This window comes from Anas platyrhynchos, chromosome 3, assembly GCF_047663525.1.
Source record: "Anas platyrhynchos isolate ZD024472 breed Pekin duck chromosome 3, IASCAAS_PekinDuck_T2T, whole genome shotgun sequence".
Lineage (NCBI taxonomy): Eukaryota > Metazoa > Chordata > Aves > Anseriformes > Anatidae > Anas > Anas platyrhynchos.
In genome coordinates, this window is record NC_092589.1 from 70,992,023 (window position 1) to 71,018,264 (window position 26,242).

The following is a 26,242-nucleotide window of genomic DNA, read 5'->3' on the forward strand; positions in this document are numbered from 1 at the left end:
TCCTCCCTCAATCCACGCGAAAAACACCGCCAAAGACAGCAGCGAGCGGGCGAGCGCCCTCACTCACTCTCCCACCTCTCTCCGCCTTCTCCTCTCCGCCTCCTCCCCCTGCAGCGGCGGATTGGTCGCGACCCGCTCCCCCCTCCCCTCCCCTCACAGCCGATGGTGGGGTCCGCCCGCAGCCCGGCGTCGCGAGTTCCCGCTCTCCCGCCCCCTCCCTCCTCCTCTGCCTCCCTCCTCCTCCTCCCTCCCTCGGTGCCGGCTCGGCGCTCGCCTCGGCCTCCCGCTCCCTCCCCCTGCCCCGGCTGGGCCCCGGCGCGGCGGCCCTATGGCGTACAGTCAGGGCGGCGGCAAGAAGAAAGTCTGCTACTACTACGACGGTGAGCGAGGGGGCCTGCGGGGAGGGAGCGGGGCAGCGCCGTTAGCCGCCGTTAAACCGTCGCCAACCGCCGCGCCGGGCGCCGTCCCCCGCCATGACGGGCGCCCCCTGCCCCGCGTAGCCCTCCGAGGGTCCCGGGTCCCGTCCACCTGCAGCCGGCGGAGCCCCGGGGATCGCTGAGGGGAAGGAGGGGAAGGGAAGTGGGGTGAGGAGCCAGGAGGCCGCCGGGTTCCCGGCGGTGTGAGCGCGGTGTTTATTGTTATACCCCCGCCGCCCCCCCCCCTCCCAAAATGAGAAAGGGTAAAAAAATTAAATAAAAAAATAAAGGGGGGGGGGGAGAGAGAGAAAAGTTGGGACACTCCCCTTCATCCGCTAAACGTGAGGGCGGGGGAGTCGCTGCCGCGTCTGGCTCCTCCCCCGCAGGAAAAAAAAAAAAAAAAAAAAAAGAAAAAGAAAAAAGAAAAGAGCCGAGGCCATGCGTAGGGTCGGCACCTGGTGGCTGCTGCGGCCCAGGCCTTCCCCGGGCTCTCACAGAGAGCTGGGGGCTGTTCGGGGGGGGGTGGGGGGTGAGGGGCTCCCTGCCGGCGGAGCACAGCGCTGCGGCTGCGGGCCCCAGGTGCTCGCAGCCCCTCCCGGGGTGCTCGCTTCCTTCGGGGGGGACCGCAGCGACTGGGGGGTTGTGCTGTCAGTACAACAGGCAGGGGAGAAGTGGGGAAAGCTCGTGCTGCGCTTCAGATGCCTGCAGCAACTTGGTGGTGGTGCTGGCCACGGCAGGGAGAACTTTTCGTTTTGTTCTGTTGACTTTGCGTTTGTTTTTCCATCTTTTTTTTTTTTTTTTTCCTCGTACTCACAAGGTAAACTCGATGGTCGCTTCACTTACAGATCAAATCTTTCAAATTGCCTCCAGGTGTAACAATTCTTTAAGTTGGTGGGTGAGGCTGGTGCCCTCGTACTCAGGGAACAGAGGCTGAGGCTGTTTTGCCTCCACGTTTTGTTGGTTTCACCATTTTGGAAACGAAGAGGAATGAGCTAAACCCTTCAATCTATCAAAGGTGCCTGCTGCTGCAGCAAATCCGCCATTCTTTAGAAATGGCAGATCTTGTGGGGCCTGTCTTGGTCTTTCACCACACTAAAGGAGGCAGAGTGGTGGTTGCCGCCCCCTTCTCTTTGTTGCTGGCTCTGGTTCTTTGTTCAGCCTAAAGGGGAAAGGAGGCCCCTGTTAGGGATAATTTTGGTGAGGCTGGGATCTTACTACCAGGCAAGAGGAATCAGTTCTTTCCTTGTAGAAAGGAAGACTGTAGCAATAGATAAGAACCTTTCTGTCTGCAAATGTTTGCATGTTATGTTTTTTTTTTTTTTTTATTAAGCATTATTTTTTTTAATGTCAGGTGCTTATAATTTACTAGGCATGGATATCTTTAGTTTTGCTGTGATTCCTGTATTTTGATTCTTGGTACTAGTGTCAGGATCCCTAAACCAGCTAGGAAAGAGGTAGGAGAAAGTGGGGAAGAGAAATTTTGAGGTGACGGTGTAATGGTGACTTACAAGCAGTTGTAGCTAATAGCTTGCTTAAATACGTAGACTACAACATGTGCAATTAAAAATAATGTAGAGAAAGGAGGAGTATCTGTTTTGAAAGTAATTTTTATAATGATTTTCACTGTAACAAATAAACAGCATCACAACACTTTTGGTGTCCTCTTTATTTCCAAAGCCAACAGTTGTTCTAAACTTCTTTTGGAAGTTCAGTTGTTAGCAGAGCTTTTAGAGTTAATACCTGCGGTAAATATTTCCAATGCTAATTTGTGGTTCATCTGGTAATTCTTAGTATTTTGTAACACGTTGAACCAGCAAAGCCTTGAATCAAAGTGGGGGGAGTGTTCAAAGCCTTAAATAACCCAAACCCAAAAAGTAGAGATACTGCAAGCTCACAACTGAGGTAGCAGAATATCTCTAAGGATGTCCTCACGGAAGTAAACGACCATTTTTTTATCATAATTGTCCTTCCACACAGACTTTCATTCTTTTTCTATGAAAATACACACTCAAAAAGTGTTGAGTACTAGAAGCATATGTGCATATTTTTTTTAAGATGCAATAAATTTCTACGTGCTTTTTGTGGTAACTCATTATGTCATCTGGAGTTGCTTTTTCAAATTAGCCTGTCACTTAACAAGTCTTGATGAGTGTGTTGCTGTTAACATTTGTTGTTAATTAACAGTTTTAACAGCCTTCAGTCTGTACCTGCAACCAGTAAGCTTGTGGAAGAAGGAGTTTGATTTCATTTTCTATAGCTTGTTTGTAACAGAGTGCCAGCTACATCCTGTTTGCAGAGTTTATGTTGTTCGTGATCACGCTTGTCAGGGATTTTATTAAATTTGATGCAGTATATCACGGGGAAATGTGCAAACTAGGGTATTTTAGTTCTCTTGTCTAAAATATTTTGAGCAAATGTTTCTAGGCACCTTAATATTTGTGATCATAACTTAGTGAAGTCTGTTGCTGACATCACCAAGAACTGTCCTAGATACGGAAGGATATTGTAGCCCTTTCTTTATACGTCTCTTTGAGTCATTGCAATGGTCTTGAAGCATGTGGTTCAGTGGCCGGTTTCAAAACAGGTAGGTGTTGTACCATTGCCCACAGCAACAGGCAGGTCCCAGGATGGTCTTTCCAACTCTGTGTCCTGTACAGCAAAGCACAATTCTGTGGAATTACAGCAGCTAGCTCAGTTTCAGTTAATAAGTGGGTTTGTTCAGTGCCAGTGCACTAGCAGTATTGTTTAGATTACTTGTCTTGCATAATTCGATGTGGGTGTTCAAAAGGCTCAACCTTTGTGAAAAATTTCAGAGATCTGCATTAGAATGTGGTTGGTTCCACCCATAAAGATGAGACTATACCTGTATTAATAGCACAGTAGGCTAGTATATTCAGACAGTGTTTAAGAACATTAGTACTTTGTGTTTAACTTGTTTATCTGCAAATGTAAACTCTAACGAAGAGTGTTTCACTGAAATTTGCCGATGATTTGCACTATGGTTTCCAAAACTGCAGTGGTACCCAACTTCTGCTCTAGGCTCAGAAGTCTGAACTTTACCTGCTTAATTTAAAAAAAAAAAAAAAAAACAACAAAAAAAACCCTCAAGTCCTCATATGCTAATGTAGTAGTTTTAGGTCTATTTAAGTAGCTTTTTGTTGGATTGATCAGGCACCAATGATTACTTTCTAGATTAATCTTTACAATTTCACCCCTTCGTACTGTAGAAGTCAATCCAAATATAACTACCTCTGTTAAGATTTTTTTGTGTGTGATTTCCATCGTAGTTGTGGTTGGGTTTCAGTCCTTAAAACGGTTCTGAAATACCTTGTGATTTTATGGTAACTGTATTTAAAATGAGCAGAGTTACGATTGGTGTACGTAACAAATTATCTTAGTAACCAAAGTTACAAATAAAATGGTACGTAAATGTCATATCTCCCAACCCCCTTCAGGCTGTTAAGACTGTTTTGTAATCAGTCATTTTAAAGGTGTAATTTCTCTATAAATCTTAGTAAGAGGACAGTGTTGCATGCATTTCTTGGGGGCGTAGCTGCTTTCCTTAGTTTGTTGTTAGTCTGTCAAATGTAACCGAAGTTCCTTTAGGGCATGTAGCATCTTGTATTTTTCTGCTATAGTATACTGAGTATCTACAGACCTTCATGATCTCTCTGGTAGAGATGTGAGTGTCCAACACTAAGGTTCAACAAAAGAATCATGTGGATTTGTTTTCATTTTATAGCTCTACTCAGAATTTAATGGTGTAGCTTCTCTGAATCGATGAGTTATTACTGTATTGTTAGCATACTTGAACCCAAGACGTGACAGCATGTGTATGTGTAACGAGTTAATTTTTAGGTAGATCTTCTGGTCCTCTGGTATCACAGCTTGAATCACACGGTGAACAATAAGCTGGTGCTAGCATTGTATTGGCACTTGGTTTGTCTCCTTCCAGGAGACTTGACGTTTCAAAATTATATCGTTACTTCTCAATAGCTGATGTTTTTGCTGGTATAGTACAATAAATTAGAGTCTTTGAAACCTTGGTGTGGAGGATTAATAGATTTGTCGACTTTCTGCATGTGCTACTTTGCATTTTTTCCCCTCTGCTTCCTGTTTCACTCATGTTTTTTTTTCACTTACCATGTACATCCTCACTGGTGAGTGATGTGTTATGAGTATGCTCATAACACTTCTGTATTACCCTTGTATTGACATCTTTGACATCAAGTACTCATGCTGTCAGCAATAGTAGTCTTGCATACTTGGCTCTGCTGTATTCACTTATCTCATATAGATTATATATATACATACACACACATGTATGTATGTATATGTAAATATGCATGCTATCACCAGAATTAGTCTGGTACTAAGTGCAGAGTTTTCTAGTTCCATCAGTGGGGAGGTATCGCCCTGCCCCACGCGCAGTGGATCTTGGTACACCTTGCTCTTGCAAAAGAGATGCATGGGTTTCAGGATGAGTGGATGAAAAAGTTCCAGTAGGGGCACCTTTTCCTTCATGGACTGAAGGAGAAACTTCTAGGCAGACCTTTGCCTTCCACAGGATGATGTCTCCAAGGTGGTGGTGATACAGGCCGCAAATCAAGGCGGTAATGCAGAAAGAGGAGGCTTATTCCTTACCCCTACCCACATGCTGAGAACATGCATGTCATAACAGTTCCTTGAAACTCAATGGGCTTTTTGTCCATACATTTGAATTTATGTGTTTTTTTTTAAGAGGCTAATGCCCAAACCCTCTTTTGCTGGTAATGCTAAACCTGAAAAGATGCAAATGGTATTGCTGGTTGCTGAAGTGTATTATATTAATATCTATTGTTAATCATTATAGCTGACCTCTAACATGAAAGGATTGATATGCTTTTGCTAGCTACTCACCAACAAATCATCTCTTTTATCAAATAATCTCCCATTAAATTTGCCAAATTGCCAATACTTTTAAAAGTTTTTCTTCCTCATTTAAAAAAAAAAAAAGTCATGCTTAATTTATTGATGACTGATTGTTTTGTTGTTATTTTTTAAGAATGCTTTCTGCTGTGTATGGTGTGTAGAAGATGATTAATTTTGAATGTATAATTGATGCTCTTATCAAAGGATGTGTCCCAAATATGCTTGGGAAATGGGTAAGAGTACCTTCTTTTATGTAAGGAAAAGTCTCACCTTTTCCAGAAGATAGGAAATCATTTTTAATTATCCATTAACATTTTGTGTAAAATGTCAGTGTTAATGACTATACATGGTGTGTAATTGAAACTGAAATGACCTATTTAAAAAAAAAAAAGTTCAACATGCATTCTTTGCTACGTGTTCTGAAGTTTCTTCAGAAATTTCATGTTATTTAAAGCCACTATTATGGAATTCCTAGTCTTAATTTTTTCAAAATTTTAAGCTTTTACTAGCTTAAAGCTTTGTGAACATGAGACTTAATGGTAACTTCATTAAAAAAAAAAAAAAAAAAGGTAGGGCTTGTAAATGGTCAGTTTCCATCTTACCGTCATTAGTTTCAAGGAGTTGTGGAAGTTCTTTCCTGAACCCTATATGTTATATATGCTGTTATATGGAATTTTATAAAATGTAAAGTGATGTTTTTATATGTGAGAGGTCGGATTATCCTCTGTTTTAACCTTCTGCTCTTGATGTGTATGTGATGAAAGTGCAGGGTTGCTGTATGAGAAAGACTCCAGGTCTTGGTAACTGATAAGAAAAGTTTTTAAAAAGTCAAGAAGGTAAAACCACTAATGTTACCAGGAAATTTCCTCAAAATAGAAGATCTATTGCAAACAGCTGTTATGGAATTGGCAAACTGAAAGCCCTTGACAACTGAGCATACATTTCAGGCTTGTCCACGTTTCTAGAAATGTGTGGAGCACTGGTTCTATTTAAAATGGTTCGTGTCTTGGGAATGTCAGTATTTAAAAGAGAGGCAGGTGTGCTCTTACTATACGCAAGCTGGTGGAGAACTTACTAGCCAGTGAAAGTAGCCATTCTTCTTTTCTTGGAAGTGCGTTAAATTTATTATGATGATCATGTGTCTAGTCACTCTCCAGTTGGACAGAGTTGGGTTCATTTGGATTACAAGTCTCTGTAAAACTACTCTGGATTCCTAGCAGCAGGTGGCTCAGAAATGTTTACGTGTGTGGTTACAGGAGTGGATTTGAAGCTAACTGCTGGAATGTAACTGTTAGGATTAGCAGTTCAGGGTAGGCTGGGGATGGTATCTTCTTAAAATCAGTTCTTGCAGTTTTACCAGAGCCTCTTGTTGCGGTATAATGTCACTGTCATCAGTAGTTTTTGCTTGCCTCTTCGTTCCAATTTTGTTTACCGTTCTACAGCTCCATCCCACTAGTTTCTTTGCTCTTGATTTTGAAACCTCTTGGATGCATCTTCACTCTCCCACTGCTGTCTGCTTTTGGTAAAGGTTGTAGTTTGGGCCTTAGTTGTTGGCCTTTTGGCCATCTGCTTCCTACATATAGCCTTTCATGGACTGTTTAAGTGTTCACTTTATTATCTCTTTCTGGAATCATCATTTATCTTCTGGGGATGATTCTTTTAGGTAGCAATGGAAAGTTGTTTTGAAATACAAATTAATTTGTGTAATATTGACAGGTGATATTGGAAACTATTACTATGGACAAGGGCATCCAATGAAGCCTCATAGGATCCGAATGACCCACAACTTGCTGCTAAATTATGGCTTATACAGAAAAATGGAAATTTACGTGAGTATGAGCGAAACATTATACTGAAACGTTTTCATTTTTTATAAAGGCTTTAAGTATTCTCACACAAATAGAGAAGTGGGAGTGGAAATAGAAAATAATTAGTGTATATAGAGCTGTCTTACTTAAAAATGAAGCACTGTTTTATAACTGGTGTCGACTGCTGATTGCTGTCCATCTCCAGAAGCAGTGAGATACAGCCTCAGTTGAAACTTTTATGAAACTTTTTATTTTCATGTTTGGGGTTGGGGTTAGAAGAATTTAGCAGACTCTAGTAAACCTTGCATTATGCAAACAGCACTACTAGCAGTTTCACTATTTCCCCTGTCAGAGTAGACTATTTCTTTTGAGTTGTCTGTTTTAGTCGATTGTTAATCAGGGTACTGCTGCAAAAACAGTTATTAAAATAACTTGTTCTGTTATCAGCGACCCCACAAAGCAACTGCTGAGGAAATGACCAAGTACCATAGTGATGAATACATCAAATTTCTCCGATCAATAAGGCCTGACAATATGTCTGAGTACAGCAAGCAGATGCAGAGATGTAAGTGTCAATATTAGGCTAAATGTGCATTTGTGTATGTGCTTTAATGGTTAATGTTATTTAAAGCTAAATATTCACCTGTACAAAGGTAGGTTAGAGAAATGCTGTAAGAGTAACACACCTTTCTTTAGCTATACTAGTTTGGGGGACTTTCTATTTAAAAGCATCTATACTCACAAAACTGTTCATTAAGCTTATGAAAGAATTTACACATGCGCCTGTTCAGAGTGTATGTTGAATGTGGAATAATACTTCCTGTAGGATTAGTGCACCAAGTTAGACTTTAGTCATTAACTGTTTGCAAAAATGTCTTAAATACTTCTTAATGTAAAATCTTGCTAAAGAAAAATTGCTTATAGGCGAACAGAGAAATAATACAAAAAAAAAAAAGTGAAAATGTGCTCAGGTAAAGTTGACTCACTCCTGTTAGAGGTGGTAAAAATTGGATGTTATTCAATTGTCACTTTTTCCATGAATTTATTGCTTGGATTTTAGAAATAAGTTCAAAGTACTATTAGAAATGCAGCTTGACACTATTTCATTTTTTAATTGATATATTCTTACCTTTTTGCAGTGTCTCTTTCTCGACATATTTTTCCACGCAGTTGTACATTTCTTAATATGCTGTTAATCAGCATATCTTCCAAAACATAAAAACAGTCTCATTTCTTTTTAATTCTTCATTTAAAAAAAAAAAAAAGCTTCCCGTGGAAACAAAATAACTAAAACAGAACAGTGTGGAGTCATCTCAGATGATAAAGACCTTACCAATTGACTTTGATTATTAGAGGTGTGGGCAAGCTGTGTGTGTGTGTTTCAATGTTTAAAATTTAACCTATCAAAAAAAGAAATGGTTGTTGAAATGTGTTATGCATCTGTATGCATCATCCATGCTTTTAACAATACTGTCAGAATGATGTTTTTGAAAAGTAATGCATTTCTTAAACAGTTAACGTTGGAGAAGATTGTCCTGTGTTTGATGGCCTGTTTGAGTTTTGTCAGCTATCAACTGGAGGCTCTGTTGGTAAGTATGGGTTGTTTGCCAGATGTTTTGTAGTTTTACTATGTCTATGTCAGCAACTTAAAACTTTGATAGTATATTAGAAAGTGAAGCTAATACAAGTCTGTTTTATATAGAAACATGAAGATCAATAGTTAATTGTTCTGTCTGATATTTGACAATCTGTATCTCGGTATTGGTAAATGATTAAATCTATGATTAACTGTGAGATTTAATTATATTAATAATAATAAAAACAAACACATTTCCTGTAACAGATTTAAAGGCTTTCAGACATTTCTGACTGCATTTCCTTTCAATTCTGTGTGTCTTTTTACAGCTGGGGCGGTAAAATTGAACAGACAACAGACAGACATGGCTGTTAACTGGGCGGGAGGTCTTCACCATGCCAAGAAGTCAGAAGCATCTGGTTTCTGTTATGTTAATGATATTGTGCTTGCCATCCTTGAGTTACTGAAGTAAGTTTATGATGAGGAATAAAGATAAAATTATAGTGTCAAATTTGAGTATTTAAATGTTTGAAGATGTGGGTTGTAATGTCATTATTTCACTGAGTTTTCATAGCCTTTGGTGAACTTGTACGATGTCAATTGAGAAAACTCCAAACTGTTCATTCTGGCTCCAGTGAGAAGCCTAAACTAAAATATAGGCAAGCTGAAAAGATAGCTATTTGGAGATAGTTTTGAAACACATACTTAGAAATACTTCTTTACACAGAAGATAATGAAATTCTAGATCTTGCTAGTCTATGAATGAGACAGAAAACAACAACAGATTAAAAAGAAAAAGACCACATAATCATGGACAAGAGTTCTGTAAATGAAAGTTAAAGAACCAGGAAGGAGTGGAGTGCACCCTCTAAAACACCATATGCTGTAATTGTAGGTGGCAAACAAGTACTAGGGTAGCAGATTTCAGAAAATGGATAGGCTTGCTTGGTCTCTGTAAAAGTTGCCTCCTGTTGCTACTCATGGGGACAGTGGGCTAGATGATTGCTGGCCTGACCCTTTAGAGTAGTCATTATGCACTTAAATGTCACGTGTAGTGCTTGTAATTGTATACCGATTTGATTTTTCAATATGTCTGGTTGTTTCTTATAAGCCATTTTTACTAAACCAAACAAAAATATTCAAGGAAGATCATATGCTGAGCTTCCTTGGATTGTTATATGAGTTAATGTCACTATTAACAAAATAGTGAAATAACAGCTGTGCTGCTGTGGCTGCAAAATAAAAAATGCTGAGAGAAGTAATGAAAAAGCTATCATAAAACTACCTTCAAACAGAAGTGCATCACTAAAATTTCAAATCATTACTATTATTGTACTGTTTAATGGGACTATATCCCTTCTGATAACATAAAATTTATTTATTTAACAAAATACACTCTGGGCATTTGACTGCTTGGGAATGTAGCATCTGAGTCTGCTGGTGTGGGGAAGTAGCTGTAACCAGGAAGTGATTCCAAGCATGGAAGAAATTGCTAAATACATACACGAAAAATAAATATTAACTTATTAAAACATTCCTTTTAATCTGCATATATTTGGGATATGTCCCTATAGTCTAACAAAACCAGCATAATTTTCTGTGTTCCACACTTGATTTTTTTTTTTTTTTTTACCTTAACATGTATGTGAAGGAAGGAAACTTTCAAATAGATGTGGGTTATATGGCCATGGGAAACTTTTTTTTTTTTTGAAATCTTTTCTGACATCTTATTAAGAGAAAAATCTTAGAACGCCTGAAATTGTGGCTGCTCAGACTCAATCTATAGCATTATGCAAAGCATGATGGAAATGTGTCTTCTGTTGCTGACACTTCGTGCTTCACTGAACAGCGTGGTGTTTAAGGGATGTTTACTGTTTCTGAAGCTCTGCGGCTTCAAACAACTGGCTTTATTCCTCTCAAATAAAATGGTCTGCAACTTGCTGTATATAAGGAAATACTAAGCAGTAACATACTTCAATGCTAATAGCAAGTGCAATACAATTGGAAATAAGAACATGGAATATTCCAAGTTGGAAGGGACCCACAAGGATCACGTAGTCCAACTCCTGGCTTCACACAGGACCACCCAAAAATCAGACCATGTGTTTGAGAGCCTGGTCCAAACACTTCTTGAATTCTGTGAGGCCCAGGGCTGTAACCACTGCCCAAGGGAGCCTCTTGGTGAAGAACCTTTTTCTAACACCCAGCCTAGCCCTCCCGTCCCGGCTCCATGCCGTTCCCTTGCATCCTGTCACTGTTCCCAGAGAGCAGAGCTCAACACCTGCCCCTCCACTCCCCTCATGAGGGAGCTGCAGGCTGCTGTGAGGCCTCCCCTCAGTCTCTTTCTCTGGGATGAACAAACCAAGGGGCCTAAGTTTTTTTCTCATAATCTTCCCTTTGAGACCCTTTACCATCTTTGTAGTCTTTCCTTGGACAGTTTCTTGTAGTAGTCTACTTATGCTGTGATACCCAAACCTGCACGCGGTACTTGAGTTGAAGCCACACCACACAGCAGAGCGGGACAATCCCTTCCCTTCCTTCCCTTACCTGACTAGCAGTGCTCTCTTTGATGCACCCCAGGATATAGTTTGCCATTTGGGCTGCAAGGGAAGGACACACTCTTGACTCATATTCAACTTGCTGTTGACCAGAATCCCCAGATACCCTTCTGTGGGGTTGCTGTCTAACTTGTCCACTGGTCTGAATGTATAACCAGGGGTTCCAATGTCCCTGGTGTAGAATCTGGTGTTGCTCTTATTAAACTTCATATTGTTGTTGACTGTCCAGCTTTCTAAATAGTCAAGAACTCTCTGTGAGGCCTCTCTATTCTGAAAGGAGTCAGTGGCTCCTCCCAATTTAGTACTGTTAGCAAACTTACTTATTATGACTTTGAATCCTGCATCTAAGTCGTTTATGAAACTAGTAAAGAGAACATAACTATCTTTACAAGCTGCAGAGATGAAGAACACAAGTTGATGGAAAATAGGCATTGAAATAAACCCACAAAAAAAATTATCGGACGTGGATTATGCCTGCTCATAGTACTACGCTTCTTGGAAAATTCTGGAGAAGCATCTAACATAAGGTGTTCTAGTGCAGAATATGTTTGTAGTCATTGAGAAAGCAGATGAATTTACCCCTTTCACATATTGTTTAACATATCTAAACAACAGAAAGTGGTGTGAACAAAAATACAAGGTGTAATATTGAGTAGGACAACTCAGATGAATATTGAATACATTACTTACTTAACTGGCATGATTGGTACTTAATTGGTACTTGGTTTTGATTCAGATAAATGTATTTTCACCATTATGCAAACTGTACTGATAATTCTGAGGGGTTACGGTAACTTCAAACAAAATGATCAAATTTAGTAATCTGGGATGTGAGTGTTCTTTGGATTGTTTTTTCTTTTGGTTATGTTTTTCCTCATTTAGGTATCAATATATTATGAACATAATGGGTAATGGTGATTTCTCATGCATAATTTTCTTTCTAGGTATCACCAAAGAGTGTTGTATATTGATATTGATATCCATCATGGTGATGGTGTTGAAGAAGCATTTTATACCACAGATCGTGTCATGACAGTATCATTCCATAAGTATGGTGAATATTTTCCGGGCACAGGGGACCTTAGGGTAAGGTTGAACCTAAAATTTCTTTAGGTGATAAATTCCCTCTTGCTCACTTCCATGTAGATACTGTTTTAGTGCTAGGTTACAGTAATGATGTGCTATATTTGTAATTACAGTTTCTGCTTTTCAGTTCTTCACATATAGTGGAAAGTAGCAGTTTAGAGACTGCAAGTTTTAACATCTTATTTCAAATCTTAGAATACCTTCATGCTGGAGCTTTAATAGTCACAAAACTTCACTTGCAATGTGGAATTCAGTTTTATTTACCTGTTAATACAGCTGGTTGATTTTTTTGAAATATTTATTATAATATAAAGTATGTTTTGAATTTTCTTAATGCTCACTGCAGAAGAAGTGTAGCATGCTTCACAGATGATTATTTATTAAGCATTATTGCTAGCTTGATATAGGGAACAATGGCTCATGAAGCATTATCATTTAATCTGCTGGAGAGAATCTCTGATAAACTGAGTTAAAAACAAGTTTACCTAGCATTTAAAGTTAATTTTAAGTAAGCTTTTCCTCGCATTAAACTAGCCCATTAGAACAGGAAGTTATTCCAGTTTGCCACTTGAGAAAGTGTTTCAGGTATTAGGACTAATATATTCCTAGCTTCATACTTTTACATTCAACCTTTCCTTATTACAGCACTCCAAGGATAAGTCAATAAACAGGTACTAGCAACTTTCTTACAATGGTTTGTGCATACAGTTAGTAGTTTTTAGGAAATATATTAAAAACTTCTAAAAAGTGGATCTATAACAGAACTGTAAGAATGTGTTAACTGTTTCCCTACTGCCTTCACATTGATTCAAATGATGCAGGTGTGTGTTTATAGTAATATTCCCAGAATGTGTGCTCCACAGTGTGCTTATGATACCCAGAGGACATGGCAGTAAAAGAAAGTTGAGCTTTAAGTCAGTGGGGTGCTTTGTGTTCATTTCAGTTTGGTTGTTGGAGCTGAATGTTATTACAGTTGTTAGATTTCATTAAAGTGCTTTCTAAATTGATTTAGGTAGTAATCAGATTGAGTGTTGTTCTTATGCATGTCATTTAACTTGACTGGCCACAAGGTGGTAGTGGTGCTTCAAGCAAAAAGCAGATCAGACCAGGATGTTTATAATGACAAGCTGTTGTTGCTGAATTTGGCAAGATTTTTTTTTTAAGAGTTAGATATCTTGGATTTTTAGAAACAGCACTTCCTGTTGACAGAGGAGTTTATGGATTCTTCATCTCGCCACACCCAGGACAAAGAATTAAAAAATACACATCTGAAATAGAAGAATGTCATAGGGAATAAAAATCGCAATGTCACTGGGATTTTTTGTAGCACAGTGTCAGTGACAAACAAGTACCTCAGGCATGGTAACTTTGAGTTCTGTGCTGCTAGCTAGTATTTTGAAATGAGCATTGTCTGCATACAGACTTCAGCAGGATTTATTGCAATGATTGCATCCTCACAGGAGAAGAAAAAAATTTGTTTTTTTTCCTCTCCAGAGCATGCAAAACTAATTGAGCTAAAGGAGACTGATTTTTGGGAAGGAGTAAATGTTCATTCTGGAGACCAGTATTATACTACTTGTTTTTGCTCAGCTTGATCTGTCTTAGCTGGTTATTTACATCAATTTTAACAGCCAAATCTTATCTTTGTTGTCAGTGGGCTCCATTTAGACTTGTTTCTGCAATTCTCATTTGTTGATCAGTTTATGCTTATTCAATGCAGAAACAAATCATGCATGAATTGATAATTCTGTGGTTGCAGATCACTGTAAATCAGATACATTCAGCTGTGTTTATTTGTTTTATAGTGAAGGTGTTGTGCAGAACTTCTAGTGTCTGTAGTAAGTTATTTGACTTTCCACATGTCTTAGATGTAGGTATGACAAGATTTGTGGTACCTTTATGTCATAGGTCAGTAGTGCTAGATGGAGGCATGGATTCTGTGGTGCAATTTAATTCATTAATGAATGGGACAACTACCAATATGTTATAGTGTTTCTTTAGTGTTTATATCTGGTATAACTAATATCAGTTACAAAGAAACATGTGTTTAGCTCTAGCTGGAGAGCAGTTACTCTGTTTAATGGGAAATCCTGTGAATATTCTGATTTCCTCTGTTTTAGATTCAGGTGGACTTAATCATTAATTTTGTATCTGGAAAGCAAGGTACTACTGTCACCTCAGAAACACTGACATCTGAAGGCCTAGATGTAATTCTGGACTACTGTTACACTCCAAAGCAGTCAGAGATATGTTTATCAGAGGGTCTTTGGTGTAATTTGCAATACCATGAAATGCTGTTACTCTGCTGCATTGTCCCCCCCCCCGCCCCAATGGTGGTTACTGGAAGTGGTTCATTACTGCTGCATTTGCTGCTAAAGAGGCTTTGTTCAGGAAGAAGTCCATGACCATTTTCAATACTTATTGTTGAGAAATTTAGTATTTGTACTGCTGAGCTACCCTATTAGGGAATTGCAGCTTTTTCAAAGACATGGGGCCTCTTTATACAGGGTTGCTCTTTGATAATAGTGTACAGCCCAACTGAATATGTCGGATATTGCTGTCTTCCCGACTGTACCTTGATTAGTGGCAGAGAACTGCGCTGTGTAAAATGGATCAGTTTCTGTCATGTTTGGTTATGATTAAAGGGAGGAAATGGGAATGTGTGGCAAGCAAAGATCTTCAGGGATTAAGCTGATTGTCAAAACAGAAGTGGAAAGATTTTGGGTTGATTCACTATTTATCTATTTTCAAAACTTTTAATGCATTTGTTGTTCAAGAAAGCCAGTAAAATAGACTGCTGCAGTTTCTGCATTTACAACTAATGGAACTGAAAATAATCTGCAAGGTTGTTTTGTTTGTTTGTTTCATTTTGTTTAAAAAGGCTCAATTTCTTGAAGGGAACCTGTAACTGGCCTCTGATTTTTCTCTCTCATTTTGCTCCTGCCAGTTCTTCATCCTATGTTTGGAGCAGAGAATAGTTGCAAGCACCATGCCAAACCTAAATCTGATGTATAGCATCAAAAATGTGCATCTCACTTTGCTCTTTTCAGTTTTCTTGTTTGTTTTTGCTTAACTATTTTTACTGGGTTAAATTGATCTGTTTCAACTTTTTGTCTTAAGTCTTTGAATTAAAAAATCAAGAGTACTTCCTGCAAACTTGGTGTACAATTCTTACATTCCAAAATGATTGTATGGGAGAATGGGAATCAAGTAAGGTATTTTGCCACTTTTTTCCCCCAATGGACATGAATAATAGAACAAAATAGTTCAACATATTTGTATAGGCTTTTTTCATGATACCATTATGTGTTTCTATACTTGTAGTAAAGCATTTTTCATCTTTGCTCATAGGACATTGGTGCTGGAAAAGGCAAATACTATGCTGTCAACTTCCCAATGAGGGATGGTATAGATGATGAATCATATGGACAGATATTCAAACCAGTGAGTTTTTTTAAAGCTCTTTGGAAGAATACCTATTTCATTTTTGTGGATTTATTTTCAGAATATGAATTAACATCTTTGTGTTTTATACTGATTATAGATTATATCCAAAGTAATGGAGATGTATCAGCCCAGTGCTGTGGTATTACAGTGCGGAGCAGATTCATTGTCTGGTGACAGGCTGGGATGCTTTAATCTTACTGTTAAAGGTGAGCAGAAAATTGTGTGTTAGTAACTTCTTTCCTAAGAAAAACTTACATTTTTCATACTATTTTTCAACAAATTTGTATGATGAAGACAAGTCAGAAATCATTACTGTGATTAATCACTTCTTTCTTTACTATACAGAGATGGCCAAAAGAAACACAGAAGTTGACTCTTTCTTTCTATCCATCTAAAAAAGTTAAGAACCGTGGTTTTCCATGTTCTTTCTAGCCACTCAACTGATTCTCTTAATTATATGCACAGGCTTACTGTAGCTTTTAAGTTGCGTCCTGAAATGACGGGATGATAACTGTAGCCCTACTGCAATACTTACTGTGACAGTCAACTAACAAAACTAGTGGGTCACTTAGTAGGACTACTAAATGTAAAAAAAAAAAAAAAAAAAAATCTTGTTAGGCATAAAATAGGTGTTTCTGAAATGAGAATACTGATTGCATTGTTAAACTGATGCTGATGTACATTTATATTGTTTTATACCAAGCCTTATGGTAACATTTATTTTTATTAACTTTTGTAGAATTAATTGATTTTTAGTATTACTTACATTTCTATCCGAAGGCATGATTCTCAAAATTGGGATGAGGCATTAATTTAACAAATGAAATAAATATTAGTATTAATTATTTAAGTGAAAATGTTAAATATGTGTTGAACTGTCACTAAGCTTTGAATCCACCCTGTTTGAATCATTGATTTTCTGGATTTTATTTTTATTTTTATTTTCTTAATGAGGCAATTAGAGTTTTGTAGGCAACAAATGCAGTACAGTATCTGTTGGGTCTGCAGTGTTTCAGGGTTCTTTTCTTGATTTGCACCAGGTGGCAAAGCTACTTCAGTTGCCCATACAGCTCAGATTTTTTTTCATCTTACATATCTTGGAAACCAAGAGAGCTGCTGCCTCCTACAGATGCCTTTCAGTATGCTGTATCTACCTGGACTGTGTACTGTCTTGGCACCAGTTCACTCTGTAAGCAAGACTTAGCAACCTATAATACAGGTTCAAATTTAGACGTAGAAAGGACCAAGTACTGATTTGCTTTTCTTCTTCCAACTTTGCTTTTAACTGGGAAATTGTCCCTAGATTTATCACTGTGTCTTTTCATAACTGATGTCAATGCAAAACATTCAAAGAGCATTTCAAAACTGCAGCAATAGGAGACCATCATACAAAGTCTCTGAAGACTGGGGTGGGTAATGTTCAATATATTTTGTACAATTCTTACATGTAGATCTTGACTTTTTGTGAGGCTTAAATATAGGGGGAGACAGTTCTGTTTTACTTGAATCAATTCAGTTCTCAATAAGTATGACTGCGTATGTCTGATTAAATAACTCTTTACATAGAAAACACATTTTTTTTCTTTAATAGGTATTTTGCATACATTGTCAAATCTTTTTCTTTGTGACAGGTCATGCTAAATGTGTGGAAGTTGTAAAGACTTTTAACTTGCCATTGCTGATGTTAGGAGGAGGTGGATATACTATTCGCAACGTTGCTCGATGCTGGACATATGAAACTGCTGTTGCCTTAGATTGTGAAATTCCTAATGGTAAATATTAATCCCCCAAATAATGTTTTATTAAGAAGTAATCATTGGAAGGTCTAAGTGAACAGATAGTAAATATTTCTATAACTAAGTGCAATACATCAGTTTAGAATAAACTATGTAGAAAGTTATTGTTAGGGTTTAGCCAATAACTTCAGAAGCATGTGCACTAAATAAACTTCAGGGTTTGGTGCTTTTTTATGCTTTAAAAGCTTTAAATGATTGCATCACTTTGTCATCTGTGTGATTGAATATATACTCTTGTTTTGATTGTGACAGCACAGACCTATGTAAGTTGGGTACCACAGACATGGTGTTCATAAGAAATCATTGAGTATGCAAGTGTCCGTTCTACCTAGTAAAGCATAGCTGCATCTTCATGGTCTTTGACTTAAAAGTAACTACTTCATATCAACTTCAGCTCTTCATTTGTCTTGATTTTGGCTACACGAGCTCTCCTAAAAGTTTTAAAGCCGAAAGAGCAATAGTAGGCTTCTTCTAAAGACTTCAATAGTGAAGTAATTTCTCTGAGGAAGATCCCCAAAGCTCCTGTGCTCCCTTCGTTTCTGGCCAGATATGCTTCTGGACATGTTTTTGGAACTTTTTCTATAAAATCAATATTTGGACTGATTTGTTGCATCAGTCATTGGCAGTTTTCATGTTGGACTGAAGCTTTTCCTGATAACCTCTTGATACACGTGTCTCTTACTGGATTTATATTGTTTCCATCTGACTTCAGTGGAATGTTGCTGTCAGTGAGAAAATATGTAGATAACCCATTTCAAGATGTACATTTTACATCCTGTAATTCAATGTATATTCTACATCAACAAAATGATTTGAAGAGATGCTATTTCCTTATCTTGGAAGTTTTAAAATTCATTTGTCCCCATCAACAGATAGATATATAGGATTTTTTATTTTTTTTTTAACATTCCTCTAAACTTTGTGGATCTTAGTCATCTTTAATCTGTGCTGAGAAATCTTCCCATCTCCTTTCTAACAAGATCCCTTATTCTGGAATAGTTATGAATGAAGAAGCAAGACAAAGGGTACATTAAGAAGTGGGTTTTGGTATCTTACTTCTTAAATGTTCTGGCTTTTTGCTGTTTTTGTCTTGTTACTTGGGAAAATATGGTCATGTTTAATATAAAAAGCTACTAATTTCCTAGTATGAAGTGTTCATCTAGTTCATTTTGGGTACTTAGATGTTCTAGTCAGGGGACAGGTTATCTGTTAAAATACCAGAAAGGTGTTGGAGCGGGAGAGGGACAGGACAGGCATCTCTGAACTGCTGTACAAAAGTTAATGTGGGTATTGAACTAGCTGTGATGTTCTACCGATTAATGCATATCACATTTTACTAAAGGAATATTTTGACTTGTTCACGTATACCTTTCAAACTCGACTAATTTGATAGCTACAAATAATCATCAGTTATTTTCCAGAAGTAGCATTTTTAATTATACTATCAAATATATTTAAACATTGTCTCAACATGTTTTCTAACATAATTACAGTTGCACTTTCTTTTGTTCTTTTTTGTACATATTTTGCAAAAAAAACGTTCATGTATTGAATAATTTAGAGGAAAAACACTAAGCAGTGTGAGCAGTATTTAAAAGTATAGTTACTCACCTGAATACTTCAGATTTAGTAGTTCTCAAACTAAAATCTTGACGTAGCTACTGTTGTATTTAAAATGTTTTAAATGCGTCACAAATTGATCTTTTGTGTTTTGGTTTATAGAGTTGCCATACAATGATTACTTTGAGTATTTTGGACCAGACTTTAAGCTTCATATTAGTCCATCCAATATGACTAATCAGAATACACCAGAATATATGGAGAAGATCAAGTAAGTAGTGATTACCTTATGTGCTGAGTAGGTTCTGTGAATCACATTTCTCCAGAAGTTTTAAGTTTTACACAGGTTTTAAAGCTATGGACCTTTCTCTATTACACATTGAAAAAGTATTGAGCAGAAATGGCATTTTTCCCTTTTATCAGAAGAGGGACTTTAAATTAAAAGTCTGTGCCTATAAAAGCATGTATGCTTATGAAATTCTATGAATATAAATATGAAAACTTGAGACCCACTTCGGATTTTTATTTTTCTTACTTCTTTCAGCAACTAAAGAGATGACTGTTTTACTTGGCTTACTGTTATAATTTTGTAGAAAGTTTATCCTGTCAGGAAAGAAACTGGTGTGCACTGATGATTGGGATTTCAAATTCTCAGCTCCCTTGTCTAAACATGAACTGATTGTCATTCTTTGTAGCTGTCAGCTGTAAAAATAAAAAAGTCATATGTGAGCTCAGACATCCAAAACCGTGGAAAGATAGTGATGTGTGCAAGCAATTGAGGGACTGTGGTTCAACAAGTCTACAAGGTTTGAGAAATGCTCACTGCCAAACTATGGAGGGGGGGGGGGGGTGTCTTTATCTGATACTCAGCTTACTCCTCACGTAATGAAGGTTTGATTGTAAACTAATATTTTACTTAAGGGATGTAGTAATACAAACATGCAATCAATTCTGTACTCAACTGATAAGAGAGAATTTGTTAACCTGAAGTACTCAGTTACCGTGGCTTGCCCCTGCTCTGAGTTTAAGGGGAAGAATACCTCCTGAGTTAACACACTTAATAGGGCACAGTAATATTTTTGGTTAGTAGCAATAGATGAATAAAGATGAAAAACTAGCAACTGTATAAATTTGTCAAATTGCAGAATTCACCAAAGCAGATAAAACACTAATTTTTGAAAGGGTTGCTGTTCATTTCAGTTTTGAAAGGACTGTTGTTCATAATACAAATATATACATCACAAATTAAAAATTAAAACCCATTTGATATGTACACTGTTGGAGAGGAGACACACCCCTATTTTATTGATTTGATTCTATAAAATTTCTCTACAGTAAGAGTACTCCAGCTGTTCATCTGCCAAGATGCTTGCTGTATGTTGTGTATTGTTGAGGTTTCATGGTGTGAATAAGCTGCAAAAATGTGCTTGCTCTTTAACACATCCCAGGCCTTGGATTGTGCATTTTTTTCATAAAGAGATACTCACATCCTTGTGAGAGTACCCACGAGATGACCAATGACCCATCATTTTTTTCTATACTTGAATTCTTTGGAATGGTAGTTTCAAGTCCCAAGAGAAGTCCATTGTCTTTTCTGTTCCTGCACGTGGCTCTTCAGAGTGTGAGGTCCATTGCATCAGGTTGCTTAGACGGGAAAGAACAACTTTTTGTTCTCTCTGGAATATCCAATAAGTAATCTTATCCAGATGGATCACTTTTGACCCTGATGTCATTGCTGCACATAGTTTGGAAGCTTTCATACTTGAAATCTCTAGCTTTCTTCAGAGGCTAAAGTTGTTTTATTATCCAACTTGATACTTTAGCCTCTGAATACTGTCACTGGGGTCCTCCCAGGTCAGGAGGACGTGGACTGATCTAGTAGACACTGAAGACTGAAGTTGATTGCAACGTATGTTTATATAGTTCAAAGAAAACGATGAAAAGAAAACTGGATATTGATGATTTCTTAGGGATAGAAAGAGTGAATTTAAAGCAAAGCAGGTTAACATTGGTGCAGATTTTCAGAATTAAATACAGCATCCAAGGACATGCTGCTTCCGCTTACTAATACCTTTCCTTGTCCCTTACTTCCAGGCAACGCTTGTTTGAAAACTTGCGCATGTTACCTCATGCACCTGGTGTACAGATGCAGGCCATTCCTGAAGATGCTGTTCATGAAGATAGTGGAGATGAGGATGGAGAAGATCCAGACAAACGCATTTCTAGTAAGAAATGTCATTACTCGTAACAGGTTAAGTCCAAATAGTCATAGATTGAATTGTTCAGAACCTTAGTCCCGGTAGTGCAATACTGCAAGATTGACAGTTGGAGAACTTTTTTCCCCAGAGTAAAAACATTTGCCGTTGTTCTGCCAGTTGTTTTTTTTAAACTGCATCTGTGTCCGAATGTGAACCTGTTAAGGGAGTCTAAAGAAGTGATTAAAGTGTTCAGGGTTTTGTATTGTAAGAAGCAAGCTATTGTAAATCTAAAATACGTGTACGTACTCCAGACATCTTGGATGAATTATAACTGAAGGATTTAGCCTCTAACTTGAGCTATTCGTGAAAAAAGAAAAGTGAGATAATGTGTTATTCAAAATTAAATTTGTCTGTTTGCTTTATTTATTGCCTGTGAGAAGTTTTCTGTACTTGTAGAGCTACCTTTTATTTTATTAATGTTATCTTTATGTAAAAAAATAAATTGTTCTTGAGTTCTGAGCTTCCTGATACATTTAACTTTTTAAGGAAGTGATTTAAGAACTGTCATTTAGTTTCCAGTATTTGAAATTCATTAGATGTGTTAAAATTATCCTCCCAATGTCACTAAAGTTGCTTTCAGAAGTCATAATCTCCCAGTGTATATACAAAGATGGTATTTTTATCCCTAACTTATTTCGTCACTGTTAAATGGTTATAGTATATTTTTACTGGTGCTTCTTTTAGGTCTGCTCTATTGTAATCAGACTTCATGCTTTTCTTTTTGTTTGATTAACTTCATAACTCTTGAATCCTAGTTCGAGCATCTGATAAGCGCATAGCCTGTGACGAAGAGTTTTCAGATTCTGAAGATGAAGGGGAGGGTGGACGACGAAATGTTGCAGATCATAAAAAAGGAGCAAAGAAAGCCAGGATAGAAGAAGACAAAAAAGAGACAGAGGACAAAAAAGCAGGTAGGATATCGTTGTGATTTTATCCTGTATTTTAGAACTGTGAATGTCAGCTCTGCTAGGAGAAAGACGCGTCTCAATTAACAGTTAAATAGATGTTGAAGTTATTTTTTCCCCATCGTATGTAAAGCATCTCTTTTAAATTTCATCAGTTTAAGGGTGCAGCTATTCACACAGAAATAGTACTTTCAGTTAATAATTATTGTTGCTTCCACACAAGCTTGAAGTTTTAGAGCCAAGGAGTTGTGTAGCTTAATGAAAACAGGGATTAAAAAGGTAGTCTTGCTTTATGTTAGACAAATAGTTTGTTTTCATAGAGCGAGCATGCTAGTTTTCTGCAACAAAAGCTGGATAGGTTTCTGGGGACAGTGTATTCCAAGAGCTTTCTGACATTTCTAGGAAAAGGCTATATCTTAAGGTTACAAGACAACCAATACCATGATGCTTAGGGGCAAATCCAGGCCTAATTACTGCATAACATTGTTATGGCCAGTCAAGAGAGACTTATCCTGAAGTATTTTGGATGGCTTGGCACTGTGCTCAGCTCATCCCCTTAGATGGGTACATTTAATACTGTAGGTCAATGTGTAACCAGTTGTTTTTTTCCCCAAAGTTACAGGTGTATATATAAAAAGAATAACTCTGTCATTCTTTTTTCTAAAGCTTTGAAGTCTTCTTGCATCTTTTCTGTATGTTTCAACTCATGTAATTTTTATTTTTAGATGTTAAGGAGGAGGATAAATCCAAGGACAACAGTGGTGAAAAGACGGACACCAAAGGGTAAACTCTAATGATTAATATCATCTTTTGAGAGCATTTAGAAAATTTAAATTTTAAATATTTGTTTACTTTCATTTCCTCATAACACTAAAGATTTTTGACTTGTAACAGTAATAACTAAAAATGACATTTCTAAAACAGTTAATCTAAAAAAATTGCACAACTTAAGTTTGTTTTTGCTTTTATGCAGAGCAAAATCAGAACAGCTCAGCAACCCTTGAACAAAAGATAGCCTCACATCAGTTGCAGAACATAATACTAGAATTGGAGAATACCTAAAAGAAGAAAAGTTTTCGTATTGAGAGAGACTGCTGATTTCATTTTGTACTATTTGGCATGGACCGTATTTATTTTCAAACGGCTTTGTTCTGGTTTTTGGCAAGTTGTATTGTGAGTTTTCTAATTATGAGGCAGAAATTCCTTTCTTCACCATGCTTTATGTAATAGTATTTAAAAATGGATGTGAGTTATTATGTTAAATGTCTAAACTGATCTATTAAAGTAATTTGCCTTTCCTGAGCTGATTTTACCTTTTTTGTAATTTTATCTTTATTAAAAAAAAATTGTACTTCGTTGTCTTTTGTCCGTCATTAAATCCACTAGCTACTCAAGGGTAAATGTAAATCTGCTTATTTTATATGGAGTTTCTCTCTTACTAGTTTAAGTAGACAGCTGGTGAACATTCAAGTTGAACTGCACTGCTTTCATTTACTCCGTGCATTTAAATGGCTCCTGCCTTGGGTGCCAACAAATGTACTAGAATATGAATACATGAGGTTTGAACAAGATGAATAAATGAGTGAAGAGATGTTAGAATAATATGGTTATGTGAACTTGCATTTTAATATAGAAATTTGAAACTACAATCAGATGCCTTGTACTGTTCAAGAACCTTTCCCAACCATCAGAATCTACTCAAAAGACCGGTTCATTTGCTATTCATAAAACTTAAAACTCATTCTGTTTTTTTTTTTTGTTTTGTTTTTTTTTTTACAGTCATGAGCATCATAAAACTTTGTCCCTACTGAAATGTTTATACTTTCTCTTTTTTGTCAATTGATCACCTGGTTCTGGTGCCTTACTTGAAATGGAGACCTGAGTGCTCGCATTCTTTTTTTTTTTTTTTTCCCCTCTCTATCCACTGTAAGCTTTGTTTTCTAGATTTCAGAACAGTGAGCTCAGAAGCTTGCAGAGTTGCTTTTAATCTCTAGTAGTTCTTGGATTCGTTGCTGGTCTTGTTGGGAATGAAGGTTAAATGTGTGTGAATTAATGGACTGAAGTGCAGTATTTAAGGAGAGAAAATACTTTTTATGAATTAGATTATAGGTGTCAGTAGATTCTTTTTTGCTAGATTGAGAACTTTACCCTGACAGTACTAGTGTGGTAAAATGCTTTTTTGTTGTCTTTGAGGATAGTTAAGGTACAAACGCTCTAAGATCGTGTTCTTGATAAATGGTGCATTTGCCTTTCTAATCTTACAGTTTCTCTCTAATCCCTCCTAGAACTGGATTAGATCACTTTTTTCTTAGTAATGTCAGGTGAAACAGCTTTTTTATCAACAGTAATTAAAGGAAGCCCCCTTTTGTGGATTGAAAAAAAAAAAAAAAAGAAGACTTGATCTGCAGCCGGCTTTCTGTGAGGATGGACAGTATTTGGGTGGGGGATGCTGCTGTGAAACAGTCTATTTGAGCTTTCAGTAGGTTGTACATGCTCTTTTGACACTTCGAGCATCTGGAACTTTGGAGATGCTTTTATGGAGTGCTTGCATTTTTCTTTTCTTGATTGAGCCGCTGGATTTGTACACGTGGGAGCAGGTGTATAGTCTCTTATGTGCAAGAGGATAAAAGTTGGGTTTTGAGGCACTGTAGAAAGGTCACAGGATTGTACCAAGAGGGTGGGAAGAGATAAGTGACACCATAAGAATGCCCCAAAGTGTGTCAACTGATACTTGTAAGGAGCTGGGTGCTGTTGTTACAGAAGTTTTTACTTTATAGAATTGTAAGTAACATAGATATATTTGTATTATACATATGTCTTGGTATTTTCTGAGTTGATACAAGCCTTCTTGTCTGTTACAGGATTCTTGTTCAAAATAACCTGTAGTCTCTGCCATTGTTATAAGTAGATCAAGAGCAATTCTTCATTATCTGGATTTCCTATATTTTTATTGAAAAGGTCCAAGCTTCTGGCTTTGACTCACTTCAGCACAAAGCAGCAAGATACAGTGACCTCAAGATATGAATGAAATCTAAGAACACTTGTGATAGTAACCTTCAACTAAGTAAAAAAAAATAATATATAAAAATAACCTCCTTGCCTCACCCTCCATCACTTATGAAGAATGGTGATGCTGCTATATCCAGCTGAGAACTGGTCAATCTATTATTAAAAGGAGATACAATACTAAATTATAAAACTTTCTCTTTAGGTAGCCTCGCTACTTTGTCAACATTCCTTAATATAATTAATAATTAATAATTAACTATGCAAATTCTCTGAACACAGATATTTGATTTTATTTTCCCCTTAAAAAAGCTGTTGCTAACATTTTTACAACTTGCACAGACTTACTCTGCAAGACTTGACTATCTCTAGTGCTCGGTGCTTATGACTGGAGGAGGGAAGCTTCTTCGTTTAGCCTTAAAGAACTGGTACATAATTCAAGTATAATTTGCTTTCAGCTTTACTCGTCTATGAAATAATTTTGATTATTCTGAACAGTGACAGTCATCATCCAGTTTCTTAAAAACCTGAAAGAGTAAAAATTGATTTTTTTTGATCATGCTGGCTCTTGGTGCTGAAGATTTTTTCCATTTACTATTTCATTTCATTTATTACTGTTATTTCATTTATTACAGATAACTCTATTCTTCTACATAGGATCTTGTAAAGCATTTGATATTGTCACTTCATAAGGAGTTTGTGAATGGCTTATCTTAACAAGAGTTTGAGATACTTGAGTATTTCTAAAATGCAGCATTCAGATATTTTACAGGCTCTTTTATGTAAATAACTACTTTCTGCTTGGGCAATGATGAGATTGAAGTCATTCTTCTAAACACTTGTAGATCTTTGTACAGACTAGAAACAGATTTTAGTGTTGTTAATTTACTTGGTCAACAGCAATGTAAATATAAA

General features: G+C 37.2%; 1 protein-coding gene across 1 annotated transcript; it reads left to right on the top strand.

Annotated features, from left to right (window-relative positions):
• Window positions 1-166: 166 nt before the first annotated feature.
• On the top strand, window positions 167-23,672 carry HDAC2 (histone deacetylase 2). Its single transcript, XM_027454682.3, has 14 exons — window positions 167-380; window positions 7,044-7,156; window positions 7,583-7,700; window positions 8,650-8,724; window positions 9,041-9,179; window positions 12,214-12,355; window positions 15,707-15,799; window positions 15,900-16,008; window positions 17,434-17,574; window positions 19,321-19,429; window positions 21,253-21,383; window positions 22,172-22,327; window positions 23,047-23,104; window positions 23,295-23,672. Exons 1-14 carry the CDS (start codon window positions 329-331, stop codon window positions 23,323-23,325), a joined length of 1,467 nt encoding a protein of 488 aa, XP_027310483.1. The 5' UTR covers window positions 167-328; the 3' UTR covers window positions 23,326-23,672.
• The last annotated feature ends 2,570 nt before the right edge of the window (window positions 23,673-26,242 follow it).